The sequence below is a fragment of the Melanerpes formicivorus genome, unplaced genomic scaffold (assembly GCF_026170545.1).
Source record: "Melanerpes formicivorus ecotype bairdi unplaced genomic scaffold, bMelFor1.0.p_v2 SCAF_4, whole genome shotgun sequence".
Lineage (NCBI taxonomy): Eukaryota > Metazoa > Chordata > Aves > Piciformes > Picidae > Melanerpes > Melanerpes formicivorus.
In genome coordinates this window covers 5587721-5608456 of record NW_027142356.1, presented here as the reverse complement: position 1 = coordinate 5608456, position 20736 = coordinate 5587721, and the positions used below count along the sequence as shown (strand labels likewise).

Here is a 20736-nt window from a genome sequence, read left to right as displayed (position 1 = left end):
TAGACTGAAATGAAGGAAAGCATGTGTGTGATTGTTCTTTTGAAGAGGAGGATGGAGAGTCACATTTATGTAGCAGTATTTTGACTGTGCTTGTAAAAACCATGATACGGTTTTCCTTCTGCAGAACCTAAGGTTGGATGTTGCCTGGGCCTAGGAGACATACTTTGGGTTTTGATAAGAATCAGAAATTGCTTCTGGCTTTAGCATAGGCAACCATCAGCTCTGGCCTGTGTTTGTTTCTCTTCAGAAGCTGGAGGAAGCCTGCCTGGCTTCCTGCCTGCATGTGTATGCATGAAAAAGGTATTATTTCTGAAGAATATGAATCTGCTTCATGCTAGCTTCATTCAGTTGTCACCTTTTGAATTGCTGTTTCAATGTACTGTCAGAACAAGTACAACCAAATGTTTCTCTAGGTGCAAGAAAGATACAGGCAAAATCTCCATCACGTAATCCCCTCCCATGCTTTCCATAGCAGAGAAAAAGAAGTTACAGCCAACAATCATACACTAAAAAGCTGGCTTGCGCTCACCATTTTAACTGCTTTAGCTGAACCAGATCCCCTTTCCAATCTGTTCAATTTGTCTCTTAAGAGAACTTAATCTAGGCAGCCAGATGTCAGGGTGCCACACTTTGAAGTCCTATATGTTACTATATGGGATATCCAGATTTCAAATGCTGTCTTTCAAAGCCTGATTTTCGGTCTGCATGCACCAAGCCACCTGTGCAGCACTCAGTGTCTTCAGTTTTAAGGCAAAGAAACTGTAGGATTGTGATAATGCTGCCTTAGAAACAGCCCTTTTGCACATGATATAATACACATGAGGAAACCTCTAAGGTTAAACCTGCAGCTTTAGATGTCTCTATATCACTAGATATCAAAGCAAGGAGTATGTTAGATCACAGAGTGCCAAAATTTTATTAATGTCATAGCTGGGGTGGTTAAAATGTCAATATCCTTGCTTTTCATGGCTTTTGCAGTGCCTGCAGTCAGAATAATAAAGGGTGTGGGCAGGAAATTCATTAATACCACAGATAAGAGCTGAGCACTGTGGCTATCAGACTGCTTAATTAAGTAGCAGAAATCACTGCAGGATAAAAAATTCCAACAAGTGTCTCAAATGAAATTCTAGATTCTCTCCCATCACAGCCCTATTTCATGTGAAATTTCATGCCTCTCTCTTTCGCTCTTTTCTCCTCCCTGCATCACTTCCTCCACCTTCAAGTGAAAGAAAAGGCAGTGAGGGGAAGGGAAAGGCAAGGCATATTTATCAGAAGTGCTACTTTGCCCTCAGCAGCAAAAGAAAATTACAGGTTCACCATTCCTATGCTCTACGCACAGTGAGTTTAAGTTGCTCTATTGGGTATGACCCAACTGTAGTCAAGGCTAACACTGCAATAACTCCCCTGTTGTGGAGCTTTACATGAGAAAGAAGGCAGACAATAGAACTGTAAATGAGCAGCTTTCTGAGTGCCCTCTTTATTAAGCCAGCCGTATTCTTTTGGAAAATGTATGTACTTCTAGTTGCAAAGCTGTTTTATAAACCTCCTGAAACTACTATAGAAAACACCATTGGCTTTGTAACATCCCTCCTACATGCACTCTCATCAGAATGATGAACATAGGAATAAATAATGATGAGCCATGTACATCGTGAAAGGAACCTCCCACCTGCTCTTGCAGAAGGGAGGAGAATGAAGAGAGCAAGGATATCTAACTGCCATATCCTCCCAGCCACCACAGTAAAAAAGGTTCACGTGCCCAAGAACAAGTATTGATGCTCTCTCCATATATGGCCTCCCTCCAGAAGCACTGTCTCTTTGTGGCCTCCTACTGTAATTTCCAAACCACAGAATGCAAATTTTAATCTGACTACAAGAGCACAAAAAGTGTGCTGGAAAGAACCTCAGTGAAACAAATGATGTGTTCTCATGCAACAAAGAGCATTGTCTTTGGTTAACATACCTTGGCCAAAAAAACCCTATTCAAATTATCAAGAATCCTTTCTGTAGGGAAAAAATAAATCCTCAAGTAATAATTTAGATAGAGAACTAAACGTGTAAATGTAACTTCCTTTTGGCATGCTCCTCCTCACATGGGGAAATCCCATCAAACACAATCTGCTTGCTCACCTATCCTTCAAACTAGACCCTAGGAGACAGGGAAGGAGGATTCTCCTTTAGCTACGTCAAAGCTTTCATTGCGATGTTTGCTCTGCTCTGTCTCTGTCAGCAGCAGTGGGGAAACTTCAATTCCTAGTTTTAATGGAGAAACAGATAGTGCACAGATGTTTGTAATTAAAATCTCAGCTCTAACAAGGAAGGAAGGCCATATGGAGAGACAGATTCACCAACCAATTAGCTGCAGGATTCCCACTGATTGAAATCTCCAAAAGCTATACCCAAAGAATAAAAGTGAATTTGAGGAGCCCACCCCTTGATAGGCTGTTGCAGCTACCAGCAGCTACCAGCAGCTACCAGCAGCTACCAGTGACATTTACAGAATCACACAATCAACCAGGTTGGAAGAAACCTCTGAGATCATCAAATCCAACTGACCACCCAACCCTGACTAATCAACTAGGCCATGGCACTAAGTGCCTCATCCAGTCTTTCTTTAAACACCTCCCGGGACAGTGACTCCACCACCTCCCTGGGCAGCCCATTCCAATGGGCAATCACTCTTTCTGGGAAGAATTTCTTTCTAAGATCAAGCCTAAACTTCCCCCTGCACAGCCTGTGACTGTCCTCTTGTTCTGGTGCTAGTCGCCTGGGCGAAGAGACCAACCCCCACCTGGCTACAACCTCCCTTCAGGTAGTTGTAGACAGCAATAAGGTCTCCCCTGAGCCTCCTCTTCTCCAGGCTAAGCAACCCCAGCTCCCTCAGCCTCTCCTCACAGGGCTGTGCTCCAAACCCCTCACCAGCTTTGTTGCCCTTCTCTGGACACATTCCAGCATCTCAACATCTTTCTTGAATTGAAGAGCCCAGAGAACTGGACACAGTACTCAAGGTGTGGCCTAGCCAGTGCTGAGTACAGGGGCAGAATGACCTCCCTGCTCCTGCTGGCCACACTGTTCCTGATCTGGGCCAGGATGCCATTAGTATTCTTGGCCACCAAGGCACACTGCTGGTCCCTATGCAGAGCCCTTCTAGCCTCTAACAGATCAACACCTGCTCCCAGCTTGGTGTCATCTGCAAATTTACTGATGATGGACTCAATCCCCTCATCCAGAAAGGTAATGAACAGGATTGAGCCCAACACTGATCCCTGGGGGGCACCACTAGAGACTGGCCTCCAACTGGATATGGCAACCATTCTCCACCACTCTCTGGGCCTGGCCCTCCAGCCAGTTCCTAACCCAGCACAGAGTGCTCCTGTCCAAGCCATGGGCTGACAGCTTGGCCAGGAGTTTGCTGTGGGGGACAGTGTCAAAGGCCTTGCTGAAATCCAGGTAAATAAAACAACATGCCAGCTGTGCCTTCAGTGAATAAATATGCACATGAAAACTTCCATGCCATAGCACAAGGCAGAATATTAAACTTGGGCAACCCCTGAGTTCCTGAACTGGATCTAGTTCAGAGCTTTGATGCATAGTTTGGTGGATTTATCTGAGCTGTTAGTTCCCACATTTACCTTTTCAGACACACGCTCTGCAGGTGCTAACCACTTTTATAGTAGAGTTGCTGACAGAGTTTGACATTAATGCCTCAGCTGTCACGTTTGTAGCCTGGCATCTTAGTACAAATGCCACCCACTAGAATCTTCACATTTTATACCCAGCCTGTATGGACATTTTAATCTGCCTCCTCTGTTATGTGTACTACCTGGACTTACATAAGGCTTTACCTAGGGTCCTCTAATATCCTCATTCTTTAGTTTCTCAATTGATGTAACTGAAGTTCTGGGCCCACAATGTAAAACCCTTCTTCTCAATTTAATTCAGTTTAAAAATGAAATCAGATGTGAAAGCTGTGCACTGTTTCATTTTCCTTTTAAGCAACCTCTTAAGAGTGCCCTCAAGTGAGCTCAAATGCCTGCTGTAAAATTCTGCCCACTGCTTACTGGAAGTTTTTAAGCTACTGATGCTTTAAAAAGGTTTTGCTGCCAAAGTAGTTTAAGGAAAAACTAATATCAAAAGGATCACATTTGCAAGTCACAAGGGACTGGGACAAAACTAAGAATGAAATTTCAGACCTGAAATTGTGAATTAGAAGATTTCTCAAAACAATGACTTGTAAAAAGCAGGCCTTCCCCTTTGTGTCTGTGCTGCCTTTCAGAAATGCAACCTAAAAAGAAATCTGTCAGTTCTATTCTCTCTGGAACTGCTATTCACTGATGCCTTTGTGGGGAAAAAAAATATAATAGTTAATCTTTATTTGGCACATTGTGTATTCAATTCAAATTCTTGGAATTTAACACTTGGATAAACATCACTGAACTATCTGGCACTAACTAAATACATCACTATTAAGAAGAATTTATGTAAAATAACCCTACTAAAGTAGCAGTGATTACCATTCAGCATCATTAGGCTCTGCCAGTTTACTGGGAGGCAGTCCAATAAAAAGCAGTCACTTTGATTTAGTATGTTCCAATTAAGTAGGTATGCTGCAATAATAGATTATACACAGCACTTAGGATGAAACATTTCTGGATTATGTGTACACAGTGCCACAAAAAGGCAACAGCCTCACGTGCTAAGATGCAACAACCTTCTTCAGCAAAGAGAAGGAATGCTTTGCAACACAGTATTTGTGCCAAAACTCCCTCCTGTCAAATATCCATCAGAATCTCTACCTTTTAGAAGAGCATTTGACTAGAAATCTTCTCAGGTAAGCTTAATGGACTGCAATGAGCTTAACTGGCTGAGCTGGCCCAATTCTGTTGGAACCTGTGGCTCTGCTACAACAGATTATCTGCATCAGAGGCTGGCTAGAAATTTTTGCTTGTGGAAATATGCTGGTCCAAGATACAGGGTTTTGGTTTGACAGCTTCCTACCAGCAAACCCTTACTCTGATGCAGCTACACCGCCTAAAGCTACAAAAATAACAAAGGCCTATTTTGTTGGTAATGTTACTTTCTGAAGGATGTGGTCTAAGGTGTTGTAGCAAAGGAATGTTGTAGGCAGTAGAAACTGCATCTGTGCTAAGACAGTTTCCACCCTTGCTAGTGCCAAAGCAGGCCTAAGCTCTCCTTAGCAGCAGAATATAAATCCTCCTCACTACATGAAAATGGTCCTGAAAAACAAAACAGATTCTTTTTTATTTTATTCCTCTGCCATCCATGGTTACAATCTATATGTAGTGTGAGCTATATGAGATGTAAGACTTGTTTTTATTGCATGCAAGCCAATCAAAAAGACTTTGGTCATGCAAGATATTCCCGTGCATGTTAAATGTTTTATTAACTTCTAATACAGATGTTGTAAAACATGATTCAATGGCAAAAGTTCATAGTACCATAGTATCAGTCAGGGTTGGAAGAGACCACAAGGATCATCTAGTTCCAACCCAGGGACACCCCACACTAGATCAGCCTGGCCAGAGCCTCATCCAGCCTGGGCTTAAACACCTCCAGGGATGGCGCCCCAACCACCTCCGTGGACAACCCATTCCAGGGCTTCACCACTCTCATGGGGAAGAACTTCCTCCTCACATCCAGCCTGAATCTCCCCACCTCCAGCTTCATTCCATTCCCCCTAGTCCTATCACTACCTGATATCCTCAGAAGTCCCTCCCTGGCCTTCCTGTAGGCTCCCTTCAGATACTGGAAGGCCACCATTAGGTCACCTTGGAGCCTTCTCTTCTCCAGACTGAACAGCCCCAACTCCTTCAGTCTGTCCCCATAGGAGAGGTGCTCCAGCCCTCTGATCATCCTCGTGGCCCTTTTCTGGACACCTTCCAGCACCTCCACATCCCTCTTGTCATAGGGGCTCCAGAACTGGAGGCAGTACTCCAGGTGGGGTCTCACCAGAGCTGAGTAGAGGGGAAGAATCACCTCCCTTATCATGCTTTTTCCTTCAATTTTACAGCTATTTACTTCCCATCAAGAAAACCAGGTTTATATGACACTCAGCAAAGACAGTGTACTAAGAAATGAACTGAAAATACCTCTTTGAAGGAAGAACACTTTTCTTTGACACCTACTGTTTATAAAAACCAGGACTGATGATGACCCAAACCAAAGGTACTGCTAAAAGAGACTGTTCGTATTTTGACTCTCAACATGCAAATGCTTTGCCATGTGTATAGCTATATACATACAAATCCAGCTCTTGAGCTTGGTGGGACTACCAGAATGTGAGAATCTATGTCCTTAAAGGAAAAAATATATGTAAATGTTGGCAGAATCAGGACTTCTCTTTAAGTTTCTTTTACTTATTTTACTCTGTGGTCTAAACATGTACCATGCTGCCTTAACATATTGAGCTAAATCAATAGTGTTTCTGAGAGAAAGTAGTCGTAGAAGACACTAGAAATTATTGAGATATGGCATCCACTGCCTTCTAGGTACATGTATTTAGTCTTCTTTCACAAATTTTCCTCTTGCAAATCTCTTCTTCCCTTCTCCCATTTCTCTCCTCTGAAAAATCTTATGCACTACTTTGTTCAGAAATAGTGTGGCCAGCAGGAGCAGGGAGGTCATTCTGCCCCTGTACTCAGCACTAGTTAGGCCACACCTTGAGTCCTGTGTCCAGTTCTCGGCTCCTCAGTTTAGGAAAGATGTTGACTTGCTGGAATGTGACCAGAGAAGGGCAATAAAGCTGGGGAGGGGTTTGGAGCACAGCCCTGTGAGGGGAGGCTGAGGGAGCTGGAGTTGCTTAGCCTGGAGAAGAGGAGGTTCAGGGGAGACCTCATTGCTGTCTACAACTCCCTGAAGGGAGGTTGTAGCCAGGTGGGGGTTGGTCTCTTCTCCCAGGCAACTAGCACCAGAACAAGAGGACACAGTCTCAAGCTGTGCCAGGGGAGGTTTAGGCTGGATTTCAGGAAGAAGTTCTTCATAGAAAGAGTGATTGGCCATTGGAATGGGCTGCCCAGGGATGTGGAGGAGTCACCATCACTGGAGGTGTTTAGGAAGAGACTGGATGGGGTGCTTGGTGCCACGGTTTAGTTGATCAGATGGTGTTGGGTGATAGGTTGGACTCCATGATCTCAAAGGTCTTTTCCAGCCTGGTTAATTCTATGCTATGCTATGCTATGCTATTCTTAGTTTCACTTCTTCCTTTGTAATTTCTGTTCCCTCTTCCTCCCTTGATTTGTGTAGATGTTAAATACATCATCCCTGCAACACTGAAGTCCAGGGAAGCTAGACCAAGATTTAGCAGTTGCTAAGCAAACACCAGTTCATGTCTCCAGTACACAGAGTTAGTGAGGTGTAGTTTCCAAGAAAAAGCAGGAAAAATGAAGTGGTAAAATGCTATTTGCCATTGTACTTAAATTCTGCTGGTTATAATTTGGTCTAATAGGGCATTCATCCAACTGGTACCATTGTTAACTTACTAGCTTGTGATACACTACCTCAAACTGCTTGCACATGGGTTTGTTTCGTTACAGCTTGCTTGTTACCAATGTGTATTAAATCTGTGGGGATGCTGACTACTATTTTTCTTTTTACATGAGACAAGAATAGACAAAAGTTAATCCTACAAGTGAGGCCCTACAAATAGGGCCTACAGACAATTTTGTTTGAAGGTATAAAGCTGTGCAGAGTAATGAAAGCATTGTTACTTGGTCACAATCCACATGAAATTATTGCCACCTTGTTTGATGCTTACAACTCATTTTGCTCTAGTTCTGCTCAGAGAGACTCTTCAAAACAGTGAAAGTTTAGTTGGGTGATGTGTAAAATTCAGGTTTTCTTGGGCAAGCTGTGAAATGTGGAGTTTTTTTCTCCGTGCTTCAGAAAGGCAAAGAAGTAGGTTTGAAGCATCTAGCAAATGGGAAAAAATGATTTCAGGTAATTTTTGCATCTCAGAGTACCTGCTAGGACAACAGGTTCTACAACTTAATTTTTCCTATGTTTAGGGTGTGGAGGTGGCAAGTCTTTTATATCGATTTGTGTCAGGGTCACAGAAACAAAAGACTAAATGACTACTGCAAAATTCTGCTTGTACTAAAGAGGTACAAGACTTCACCAAAATCAGATGGCATTCACGCTGAAAGTCAAGCTGAACCACGTGCCTGGCTCTGCAATGAATAAATAAGGAGATGTACACTGAACTGTCAAAAATGTTCAAAAAGGCAATAATGACAGGGAACACTTTTTCTCTTCATCAATCAAAAACATTACTAGTGACAGTAATACATTTAAAAATTACAGAGAAGCAGGGTTGTTTTTTTTTCCAGTTGAGCCCTGAATTTAACAATTTCAAATTACATCTCTAAATTCTCCTTAATTTTTGTGCTCCAGTAGAGGAATTGTTCTATCTTCTGTGGCTAGTGAAGGTCAACAAAAAGGAACATCAAATACAAAACCAGCATGAGCACGAACAAAATTCAACAACATAAATGAACCACAGCTATAAAGAACAGAATAAAATGCAGGATTTCCAACTCCAGTATAACCTCTGCATTAACATATGGTGGTGGGAACTGGAAATCCACCAAAACATCAAAGACAAGAAACTAGATGCCTTTGAAAGCAAATGCCTACAGAAGATTCAGGCCATTGGATAGAAAGTTTCAGCACTGATAAAGGAATGTGAGAAATCTGCAGCCTCTGCAGAAATCTAACATTTTCTTGAGCACTCCAGATGCTAACACATCCTCCTCTGAGATGCCATCAAATAGGAACCAACACATTTCAGAAAACCCACTGGTGACTTTCAAGAGAAAACTTGAACAGAAGCTTTAGGTAGGAGGGCTGAGCTCATGATCTCAACAGTAGAAAGCTCAAACAGCAGAAGTGACTGCAAGGAATGCTAGCAGTTACCCTGGGAGTTTGTAACATGATGTTATTTTCTCTGATCCACCAGGGTAAGCCTATTCAAAACACACCAAAACATGGCCACACAGCCAAAGTATGTCTCAGGGTGAAAGTGAACAGCATAAAGAAACTGCATTCATCATGGGAAGAAAAACGACATGCCAAAGACACCTTACAATAATGTTTAAATGCCCAGTTTCAAACAACTGTCAGTTTACAGTTTTACTGTGTCATTGGATGGTTCCTTGAGTTACCAGGTATCAGCATAGCTGGGGGCATCTTAGCCAACCATATCTTTAGGGCAAAGTCTGTTATTTTAAACCTCCTTCTTTGCATTGCAAGACCTTTCCAAAATTTCCAAATCCCTTCCAAAATTGGGGCCCTGCCTTCTTACTTAAGCTTATTTATGGGATTTTGCTCAAGCATTTTGACACACAAGATGTAAACTCGTATTCTTAGCCTCCCAAAACATGCATGTGAAAAACCCCAACGTTTCAAGCGCGTGTGTTTGCCTTTGCCCTCCAATACCATGGCAGATATTTTTCAGAGCCAGGTGCTGGAGGCTGGGATTAGTGGGCATTTTCAGCCTCCTTACACTCACTGTATCAGAGCCAAAAACAATGTTCTGAGCAGATTTTTCAGATGTCTCATCTGTCAAAATTGGGTTATTTATGTCTGCTGTGGCCTCTTGTATCTGAAATACAGTAAGTCTGGACTAGCAGTACCATTTATTGTTTTGTTGTTACTGCAATAATTCTATCCCAGAAGGCCCAGGGTTTAAAAGCAAACTATTATTTCCTTCTTGTTGCCTTTTCCTCAGGCAGTCCTTTCTTGTGGACCTCCATATGAGGATCATGGGATAGCCTCACTTTCTTGATAGGCATAGTATTTATGAGATTGCTCTTAACAGATAGAAATCTTTATATGTTGACATAAAATTATGGCAAATACTGTTTTCTGGTTTATTTCCCTACAGAGCAGAGTTAACCTTTTGTTCCCAAAATCCAATAATACATACCTGCATTTTCCTTTGGGTGTGAGATTGAAAAAATAAAGCATTTACTACCTCTTTCCAGAAATCTAACTGTCTGATCTGTTAAAACACTTTTCTCCAGTGCATAAGTGCTTTACTCATCCTTCTGACAAGCTTTTATGGTGTTGGTTTTATTTTAAACAGATTCCATGCTGCAAAGCATATGTTAAGCTACCATGTTTTTCTCTGTTAGTTTAGTCTGCCATTGATTTAAAGCTTAAATTAAAAATATCTGAGCCAGTAAAATCATAAATGGATGTAATTGTATCCACTGTCTCACAGGCCTTTTCCTCCACATTACAAGTTTAGTTCTAACTACTATGTTCTTTCAATTCACAGAATCACCAAATTGCCAGGGTTGGAAGAGGGACCGCCAGGGTCATCTAGTTGCAACTCTCCTAATATGGACAGGGACATTCACAGTATCACCAAGGCTGGAAGAATGGGTTGTCCAGGGACGTGGTTGAGGCCCCGTCCCTGGAGGTGTCTAAGACCAGGCTGGATGTGGCATGGGCCAGCCTGATCTAGTGTGGGGTGTCCCTGCCCATGGCAGGGGGGTTGGAACTAGATGATCCTTGTGGTCCCTTCCAACCCTGACTGATACTACAATACTATGATACTATGGAAGAGACCTCAAAGATCATCAAGTCCAACTCGTCACCACAGACCTCATGACTAGACCATGGCACTGAGTGCCACAACCAATCTCCTCTTGAACACCTCCAGGGATGGTGACTCAACCACCTCCCTGGACAGCACATTCCAATGACTAATGACTCTCGCAGTGAAGAACTTCCTCCTCACCTCGAGCCTAAACTTCCCCTGGCACAGCTTGAGGCTGTGTCCTCTTGTTCTGGTGCTGGTTGCCTGGGAGAAGAGACCAACCCCTTCCTGGCTACAACCACCTTTCAGGTAGTTGTAGAGAACACTAAGGTCACCCCTGAGCCTCCTCTTCTCCAGGCTAAACAATCCCAGCTCCCTCAGCCTCTCAAGCTGCGCTCAAGGCCTCTCCCCAGCCTTGTTGACCTTCTCTAAACATGTTCAAGTCTCTCAATGTCCTTCTTAAACTGAGAGGCCCAGAACTGGACATAGGACTCAAGGTGTGGCCTAACCAATGCAGAGTACAGGGGCACAGTGACTTCCCTGCTCCTGCTGGCCACACTATTCCTAATGCAGGCCAGGATGCCATTGGCCTTCTTGGCCACCTGGGCACACTGCTGGCTCATGTTTAGGCAGCTGTCAATCAGCACCCCCGGGTCCCTCTCCATTTGGCAGCTCTCCAGCCACTCTGACCCCAGCCTGTAGCTCTGCATGGGGTTGTTATGGCCAAAGTGCAGCACCTGGCACTTGGATTTGTTGAATGCCATCCTGTTGGACTCCGCCTATCTGTCCAGTCAGTCAAGGTCCCTCTGCAAATTAAGACCAGTAAACTCTCCTTACCAATAGTAATTCATAGAACATAAACCATTGTGCTTTGAGAACAAAACCCCTGAAAAGAGTAGTTTTACTCTTCACAATATAGGTTCTGGTTCCAAACCTGAGCTTGTAACATTCAGCTGCTTTTATTATTAAAAAAAAAGAAAAGAAAAAAAAGACAAAATTCAGTAATATTCCAGTCAAATTATGCCACTGAAGCTACTGTTTAATACTGTTCCTACAGTATTTGCACTGAGAATTTCTGGTGGTCAGAAAAGAGAATATGGCTTCCTTGCATCTTTCAGCACCACTTGTACATAAGGGAAGAATGAGATTTCAGAGAATGCTCCTCTGTAAGCTGTCATTTAAAAAACCCAAACCTTTAATTCCTTGAGGTTGCTAAATATGATAGAAACTTAGCAAAAATATCAGAGCATATATACAGCTTTCGTAACTTTGGCTTAAGATCTCAGTGTAGATGGCTGTGGGCAGCAGACAACTACACAAAACTTATGTTTTGCTCCCCCCTGCAGAGGGACCTCCACAAACTAGACAGATGGGCGGAGTCCAACGGGATGGCATTCAACAAGTCCAAGTGCCGGGTGCTGCACTTTGGCCACGGCAACCCTATGCAGAGCTACAGGCTGGGGTCGGAGTGGCTGGAGGTTTAGACTCGAGGTGAGGAGAAAGTTCTTCACCGAGTGAGTCATTCGGCATTGGAATGTGCTGCCCAGGGAGGTGGTGGAGTCACCATCCCTGGAGGTGTTCAAGAGGGGATTGGATGTGGCACTTGGTGCCATGGTCTAGTCATGAGGTCTGTGGAGACAGGCTGGACTCGGTGATCCTCGAGGTCTCTTTCAACCTTAGTGATACTGTGTGCTGGTCTGAGGGCAGCCTGGAGGCCAGAGGGAGGCAACTCATTCTACTGCAGTGAGCACAGGGAAGTGCCACAACTCCATCTCTCTGAGAAAAATGCATACAGATTCACTTGTCATAGCTCTCCTTCCCCCTGTTTTGTACTCCAGCTTTTCTGCAGACTTGAATTCTTGCCCTCTTCACACACACTACTATAAAACAGCCGCAAGAGAAGCTGTTTCTTAATCTAGTCCATCTGAAGGGCAAGGGGAGTGAAGAAAATGATGACTGCTTGTAAAAAGTCTCAATCTTTAGTGTAAGGGATTTCAACACATGAAACATAAAACTTGAATTCATTTTACAACACACAGTTAATCTCAGAGGGTTTCTTTTAAAGCCGAATCAAACCAAAAAACCCAAACCAAACAGCTGCAGAACCTCAGAATCATATTCTCTGACAAAGTAATTCCTGTTTTCTGCCTTTTGTGATTGTCATGATCATTCTATCTGCCATATTACTCTGAACAGTCTATGTCCAGAGCGGAAAATTCTTTCTGACAGCACACATCAAATCATGTCTATATAGAAAGTCTCCAAACTCTATGGAGCAGCCAATGAAGTAATTTAATAGATAGTTTGTAAAAGCAAACACATGTAATAGATGAAATTTCGCCTTGTGATTCACTATTTTCTGCAGTGCATGGCTATTTCTTTACTCATGGATCATGCACAGTAACCTCCCTTTAAAAATCTAAATCATCACAAATTTAGCAGTCTAGAGATGGTGAACACTGGCAGGTGGAGAGAGATCAAGCATTTGTGTTTTCCTTTAAGAAGGTGGACAGAATCTCAGCTTATGTGAATGAGAGAGAACCACAGAGGTGAAAGGAGCTGTGGCAACTTCCATTATCTGAGACTCTAAACTAATATTACTGTAAGTCTTTGCTACTGCGGGCTTTCTTTATGGGTGCAAAGTCTGGAGTGGTCCCCAGCAGACTTCACTGGCAATGCTGAAGGAAGGCCACACAAAATGAGGTATGTTCTTATCCCAAAGCATTTCTAATGCACATTTATCTTTATTCCTCTGTTGCTGTTGCTTCTTTCAGCTTAAATTCCTCAGTTTTATCTAGTGTTTCAAGCTACACTGGCCTCAGTCAGGAGTGTTGGTGTTAGATAAGATCTAAAATACCTGTGCAAGGAGGACTATACATCTCTCCAAACATGTCTCCTCAAGAAACCATCTGTACAGGATTTTCAGACCTGTGTCTCAGATGCAAAGGGCTATACAACTCTCTCTCTATAGACAAATATTGCCCATTGGAATGGGCTGCCTGAGGAGGTGGTGGAGTCACCATCATTGGAGGTGTTCAGGAGGAGACTTGATAGGGTGCTTGGTGCCATGGGTTAGTTGTTTAGGTGGGTTGGATTGGTTGATAGGTTGGACACGATGATCTTGAAGGTTTCTTCCAACCTGGTCTGGTCTGGTCTGGTCTGGTCTGGTCTGGTCTATTCTATTCTATTCTATTCTATTCTATTCTATTCTATTCTAAATAGTAGCTAAACCAACTTGAATTTGGCTTGCCAAATATTTACCAGGAGTTACCACATTCAGCAAAGTATTTAATTTACCCTTGTGTGCTGTAGCATGTGTGTGAGCATGCAACTTAAATTGATTGCTGTGACAAACTTCAGAATAGCTTGTAATGCCAGACAGGAGGTATCATGTTGCAGGTTACTGTCTGGGATTATCAAAAGATTGGGAAGAGTGTGAAAAACAAAAGAAAAAGAGTCATAATCCATAAAAAGAAATTAAAAGCTACAATATTCATTATAAGTTTGCCATCCCTTTTTACATGGGTAGACAATAATGGATGCATTCCTATTTGGACTACCCTTGGTGATACTGCTTTTGGCAGGGGGGTTGGACCTGATGATCTCTGGAGGTCCCTTCCAACCTCTAATATTCTGTGATTCTGTGATTTCTGTAATATGGGAAGAAAATGATTTGTAATGCTTTAATATGATGAAAGGTTGAAAGATTGTATGCAAACTAAATGCAATTATAATTGTCACTGTATTGTTAGAGAGTAAGAAATTTAACCTTTAAAATCATAGAATCATATTGTTAGGGTTGGAAGGGACCTCAAGGATCATCTAGTTCCAACGCCCCTGTCATGGGCAGGGACATCTCAGAGACATCTTTGTTTCTGCACCACCCATGCTTCTATGCTGCATGCATGGTTAGCAATTCAGAGCAGTGTAACGGTCTCTGAAACATTCATATGTACATTTAATATGCCCAGACCCAAGTTGTGGAAATGATTATTGCCTTTGTTAAAAATCCTAATGTTGTATTAACACTGGGTTTAACTGCTGGTTTTGGTTAGCAGTAGATGGGAGTGAGCTGCATTAGTGTATGAATAATATACTACTTTTTTACAAGGTAAGTTTTTGATCCCCAAGTCTTAATGAAGTGAATACATGCAAGTTCTATGATTTATTATACCACCATGAGCTCCCAATCCTATAAAATTATCTTAAATAAACTATTCCTTGCACGCCTTATTTTCTAATGCTATGATTTACTGAACTATAATTAGCATGCAGACATCATTAATGTCATCATACACAGAGGAGCACACCAAAGGAAAGCAGCATGAGAAAATATGAGAAATCCTATTTAAATGACTTCTCTTACAATGAACATGTGGTTTTATATAAACAATCTGATTTATAATTGTTATTATACAGTAGTTCATACACAGACACAGAGGTACAGCCCTGTGTGTATCACCACATCTATGTGACGTTAGGTAGTGTATACACACTGCAACTAAAAGTCAATCGATGAATAAAATCTGTATTAAGACCTTAACTGGATGGATGAGAAATACAAGAAAGGACATTCATTGGTTGTTTGGTCAAAGGAAGGACAATCATAATATGCTGGCAGCTGAGTAATAACTCTGAGACTTGCAGCATGTAGAAAACCAATTCTCTACCTATTTGTTGAATCCATCTCTTACATGCAATTTCATAGAATTGCAGAATGTTTTGGGTTGTAAGAGAGCTGTAAAGGTCATCTAGTCCACCCTCCCAGGGACATCTCTAACTAGATCAGGTTGCTCAGATCCCTGTACAACCTGACATGTTTCCAGGGATGAGGCATCTCTAGGCAACCTCTGTGGGCAAACCTAGGTAATTTACCTCATAACCTCTGAAGTTTTTTTAATGTACTGCTGTTCTCACAAACTTATTCCTAGTCAGAAGCCAGCCTTCTATGAAGACTATGCTGCTTTTTTTTCTCAAATCATCAAACTATCTTGACAACTAAAGCCTGTTGTCCAAAGAGACTGAGAACTTGGGTATTGAAGCACCTAATTCACTTGAAAGGGAATTGATATACAGGCTCTTAAATCATCAGCAAGTTGTTGAAAGAACTGTCTCATCTGGCCTATCTAATTTTCAGTGAGTTATTTTAGCTGCCCTCAATTTTGGACAACTGTAACTATGTGGAGATAGAACTGGGTAGATTCAGATTGGATGCTAGGAAGAAGTGCTTCACCACGAGGGTGGTGAGACACTGGAACAGGTTGCCCAGGGAAGTGGTAGAAGCTTAATCCCTGGAGGTTTTTAAGGCCAGGCTGGATGTGGCTCTGAGCAACCTGATCTTGTGTGAGGTGTCCCTGCCCATGACAGGGGGTTTGGAACAGATTCTATGATTCTATGATTTGACAGGTCAGCAGGGTTATATTCACATTGCTGACTTACATGCAAAACCCATGGTAAATGGTGGAGGTATTATAGCTCAATTTTGTATAACTGCCCAGAAGAGGGAGGTCAAAAATCCTAATAATCTGCTTATCTGATCTGGCAGCTGTGATTCTAGAAGAGAAAAGATTTTGTAAGTAAGCAAATCCCTAGACTGAATTGGAAGAGCATCAGCTGGTTGCAAGGAAGCATTGGTAATTTGCTCACCGTTAGTCAAAATTATTTTGCATCTGTCAAACTAGTTCTGTGACATAGCTTTGTGACCTTCACCGACAAAATGATAGACTCTGTTATTTATACTAAGCACTTTGTCATTTTTCATACCATGTTTTAATACTTATAATTTGAGACTTAAAAGTACTAGAAATACAAAATCCAACTGGAAGTTGGAGATAGCTTATAAATAAACCTGTAAGAAAAATGAGTCAGCATCTTCAAAGAATGGGTTGATCTAAACTACAAATATTTTATTCTTTCCTGGCTGACAACCCCTTGCAAACTATTCAGAAGTAAAAATCCACTACCACTAACAGCAGACTGTAAAACATCCATATTTGATTTGATATGATTGGTGCTTATATTCTGCTGTAAAAATCCTCATGAAGTCTTTTACACCAGATAAACCAAATAGCTGTGATTTACAGGATGCCACCACAGAAAAGAAATATGACTTACTAAGAGTATGCACTTTTGAGTGTACTGATATTTGCAAAGGACCAACATGTTTGGGTTTTTTTCCTGAAGAATTTCTAATCATGGTATCTTGACCTGCCATATTACAAAGATTTTTCTTCTGTCACCATCTGAAGTGCTAAGTAAGCTGAACTCTGTAAAGTCTTCTAAGCTGTCATCTTCATTTACCATACCTTTCTGCCTACTGTGAGTGGGGATACACATTCTACAGCTTTTGGTGAAAAAGACATCTTGTTCCATTCTTAAGTTACTTTTGCTATCATACCACATGTCAAATTTGGACTGTCTTTGGCTATCCAGCCTATTCCTGCTAATTGCAACTACTGGAAATAAGAACTACATAATCAGAAGTATGAGGAAAAATACATTACAAATACAAAGCTATAATCTTTTAACCAGAATTATGAACCCTATGAAGAGAGACTGAGAGACCTGGGTCTCTTCAGTCTGGAAAAAAGAAGGCTGAAGGGGGATCTGGTCAACGTTTGTCAATATCTGAGGGGTGGGTGTCAAGTGGAGAGGGTCAGGCTCTTTTCTGTCGTGCACAGCAATAAGACAAGGAACAATGAAGATGAACATAGAAGGTTCCACCTCAACATGAGGCAAAACTTCTTTACAGTGAGGGTGACAGAGGCCTGGAACAGGCTGCCCAGGGTGGCTGTGGAGTGACCTTCTCTGAAGACTTTCAAAACCCATCCGGATGCATCCCTGTGTGGACTCCCCTGGGTGATCCTGCTTTGGCAGGGGTGTTGAACTACAGCTGTTCCAAATATCCCAGGTACACACTAACACTGTCTTCAGTACTATCTGCATGTTCCAGATATATATGGGTTAAAACCAACCCAGCCTACTGCTTCAGTTAGTCTTCCTGCCCCACTTTAATTCACTGATCTCATCGTACTCTTACATATCTCATTATAGATAAAATCTGGAAGGTCTATGCAACTTACTGTTTTGTGCCAGAGCCTGAAGCAAACAGTCCAAGCATCCCTCCAAGCTATCTGTTGTGCTGTCAGTGGTTGTTATCTTCAGCTTCTTCAGGGCGTCACTTAGATTATCTGCTTGATGAACAGAGAGAAAAAAACCAGACAAATCAGTGTCCTCATCAAGTTGGTAACAGCATTATAGCCTTGAATGTAAACAGTTACTGTAAAGTAAGCAAGACCCAGGATCAACGAAGGCGGCAAGTACGGTCTGTATTCTGAGAACACAGAAAGCCAGGAGTCAAAGGTTGTAGATTAAATTAAACTTCTCAAATTTAAATATACATTTATCACTCTCCATCTGAGAACAGGATGCCAGCAGGCACTTTATGAAATGCCATGGAACAGCAATTTAGCTATCAATATTTTCTCAGCCTATATGGTGCATAAAACCAGAAACAGCTTCTTCCATTCTATGCCTGTGTATAAGAAAAAAATGATGGAAGTAAGTGCCTCTTGAATTTCTTCATCAGTAAATGGCAAGTAACTGAAAATGCCATTTTCTGCATGCTGTCTTATGTTTCCATCTTGGCTATACATCCCAGATCTCAAGTCCTAAGCTTATAGCTTTTCAAGTATGATGCCATTTTCCAACACAATATTAGAATCACCACTGTTCATATGAACTGCGTTGCTATCTAAGCTGTCAGCTCGTGGCTTGGACCACTACACTCTGTGCTGGGTTAGGAATTGGCTGGAGGGCCAAGCCCAGAGAGTGGTGGTGAATGGTGCCACATCCAGCTGGTGGCCAGTCACCAGTGGTGTGCCCCAGGGATCAGTGCTGGGCCCCATCCTCTTCAACATCTTCATCGATGATCTGGATGAGTGGGTTGAGTCAGTCATCAGCAAGTTTGCAGATGACACCAAGTTAGGGGCAGATGTTAGTCAGTTAGAGGGTAGAAAGGCTCTGCAGAGGGACCTCGACCGACTGGACAGATGGGCAGAGTCCAATGGGATGGCATTCAACAAGTCCAAGTGCCGAGTGCTGCACTTTGGCTACGGCAATCCCATGCAGAGCTACAGGCTGGGGTTGGAGTGGCTGAGAGCTCCCAAACAGAGAGGGACCTGGGGGTGCTGATCGACAGCCACCTGAATATGAGCCAACAGTGTGCCCAGGTGGCTAAGAGGGCCAATGGCATCCTGGCCTGCATTAGGAATAGTGTGGCCAGCAGGAGCAGGGAGGTCATTGTGTCCCTGTACTCTGCTTTGGTTAGGCTGCACCTTGAGTCCTGTGTCCAGTTCTGGGCCCTTCAGTTTAAGAAGGACATCGAAACACTTGAACATGTCCAGAGAAGGGCAACAAGGCTGGGGAGAGGTCCTCGAGCACAGTCCTGTGAGGAGAGGCTGAGGGAGCTGGGATTGTTTAGCCTGGAGAAGAGAAAGCTCAGGGGTGACCTCATTGCCCTCTACAACTACCTGAAAGGTGGTTGTAGCCAGGAAGGGGTTGGTCTCTTCTCCCAGGCAACCATCACCAGAACAAGGGGACACAGTCTCAAGCAGTGCCAGGGGAGGTTTAGACTCGAGGTGAGGAGAAAGTTCTTCACCGAGCAAGTCATTCGTCATCGGAACGTGCTGCCCAGGGAGGTGGTGGAGTCACCGTCCCTGGAGGCGTTCAGGAGGGGATTGGACGTGGCACTTGGTGCCATGGTCTAGTCATGAGGTCTGTGTTGATAGGTTGGACTCGATGATCCTTGAGGTCTCTTCCAACCTTAGTTATACTGTGATACTGTGACTCTTTAAATTCAACTGATCCATAATAACATAAGGCATCTTCTAGAAATAAGAAAGTTCTGTTGTGGATGTCAGATGATTAAGTAACTCTCCCCTCTTTAAGAAACAAAACAAGAAAACAATATCCACACCACATAATACAAGTCTCAATAGATGAATATTTTTTTCCCACATGAGTTGGGGTTATATGATTGCTACCATTTCAAATGTTCTGTCTGTTCATGAGTAAGGTCTAGGTGTTAGCAGCTGCAGCCTGAGTTTCTTTGGTTTGCCTGATGATGACTAAGCTCTCTCTGAATGGACTGTCCTTTTAAAAATGAGCTGCTTCAGTTTCTATGCCAACTCTGTCAGTAAGCAGAAAGTGTTACTCAAAGCAAATAATGTTAAATAGTGTCTACCCCTCTCTTGTTCTCCAGTGACTAATCAGAAAGCCTTGACTCAAGCCTTGCAGAGCCACAGGTACAGTTTCTTTGCAGCACATCACTAGTATCTTCTGCACCTGAAAGGCAGCCAGTGCTGCCTTAGAGCTTCACAGTAATGTAGGAAGCTCCTTTCATAGATGAGCTGGCAGCTGCTGGGCTTTGCCTCCTCTTCATTTGCCCACATATGGGATGGTGCAAAGGAAAGGAGGCATGGCAAGAAGTTCCCTTTATTTGTCTTTGAGGCACTGGTGGCCCAGCAGAGACATAGCAGACATCCCACAAAGTATGGAATTTGACTCCTCTTGTAGCTGCTTTGCTTCTTAAACAAAGCTGTAGCTTTGTCCCACCTCTGTATTTTATTAGTGTCTGCTTTTGTGGCCCAATATCCCATATAAATAAAGGTAAGATGCTTCATTTTTGAACTGCTCAATATTCAGGTATAAAATTCATCAAGAAATTGTTTATCAGGCAGTTAGTGTCTATTCAGCACCCAACAAGTTTCTAAGCTACACTATAGCCAGGAATGTCATTACTCCTAAAGGCAGAGAGCCAGCAGTGTGCAGGCAGCACTGTAAAAGCTATTGGGGCAGCTGCACTTAGCGGTGTTTCTTGAGATACTGGTCTCCATATCACCTCTCACCACACTAAACAGACACCTCCTGGAACAAGGTACCAAGAAAAAAAAATCTCCTTTTCCCTGGTACTGACCTACGTTCCTGTCTAGCAGGCTTACTGCAGCACATTTATTGGATGATGCAACCAACAGCAGAGCTGAACATGTACTGCTAAGTCTCATTGCTTAAATCAATTATTCAGGAAGTATCACTGGAATTAGTCAGAAGACAGAGGTGCAGGGTACCCAGGACTACAACTTAACATTATGCACTCCCCCTCATCTTGTACTTTC

At 42.7% G+C, this 20736-nt stretch overlaps 1 protein-coding gene across 3 annotated transcripts in view; it reads right to left on the bottom strand.

The window, feature by feature from the left end:
* The window catches only part of RAP1GDS1 (Rap1 GTPase-GDP dissociation stimulator 1), a 113637-nt gene that overhangs the window by 53782 nt on the left and 39119 nt on the right, over positions 1–20736 (bottom strand). For 2 of the 3 annotated variants that reach the window (XM_068136790.1, XM_068136792.1), the window contains exon 2: positions 17644–17754. In XM_068136790.1, the coding sequence (XP_067992891.1) occupies positions 17644–17754 (111 nt within the window). The remainder of the gene's footprint in view (positions 1–17643; positions 17755–20736) is intronic. The other variant, XM_068136791.1, reaches the window with a different exon arrangement.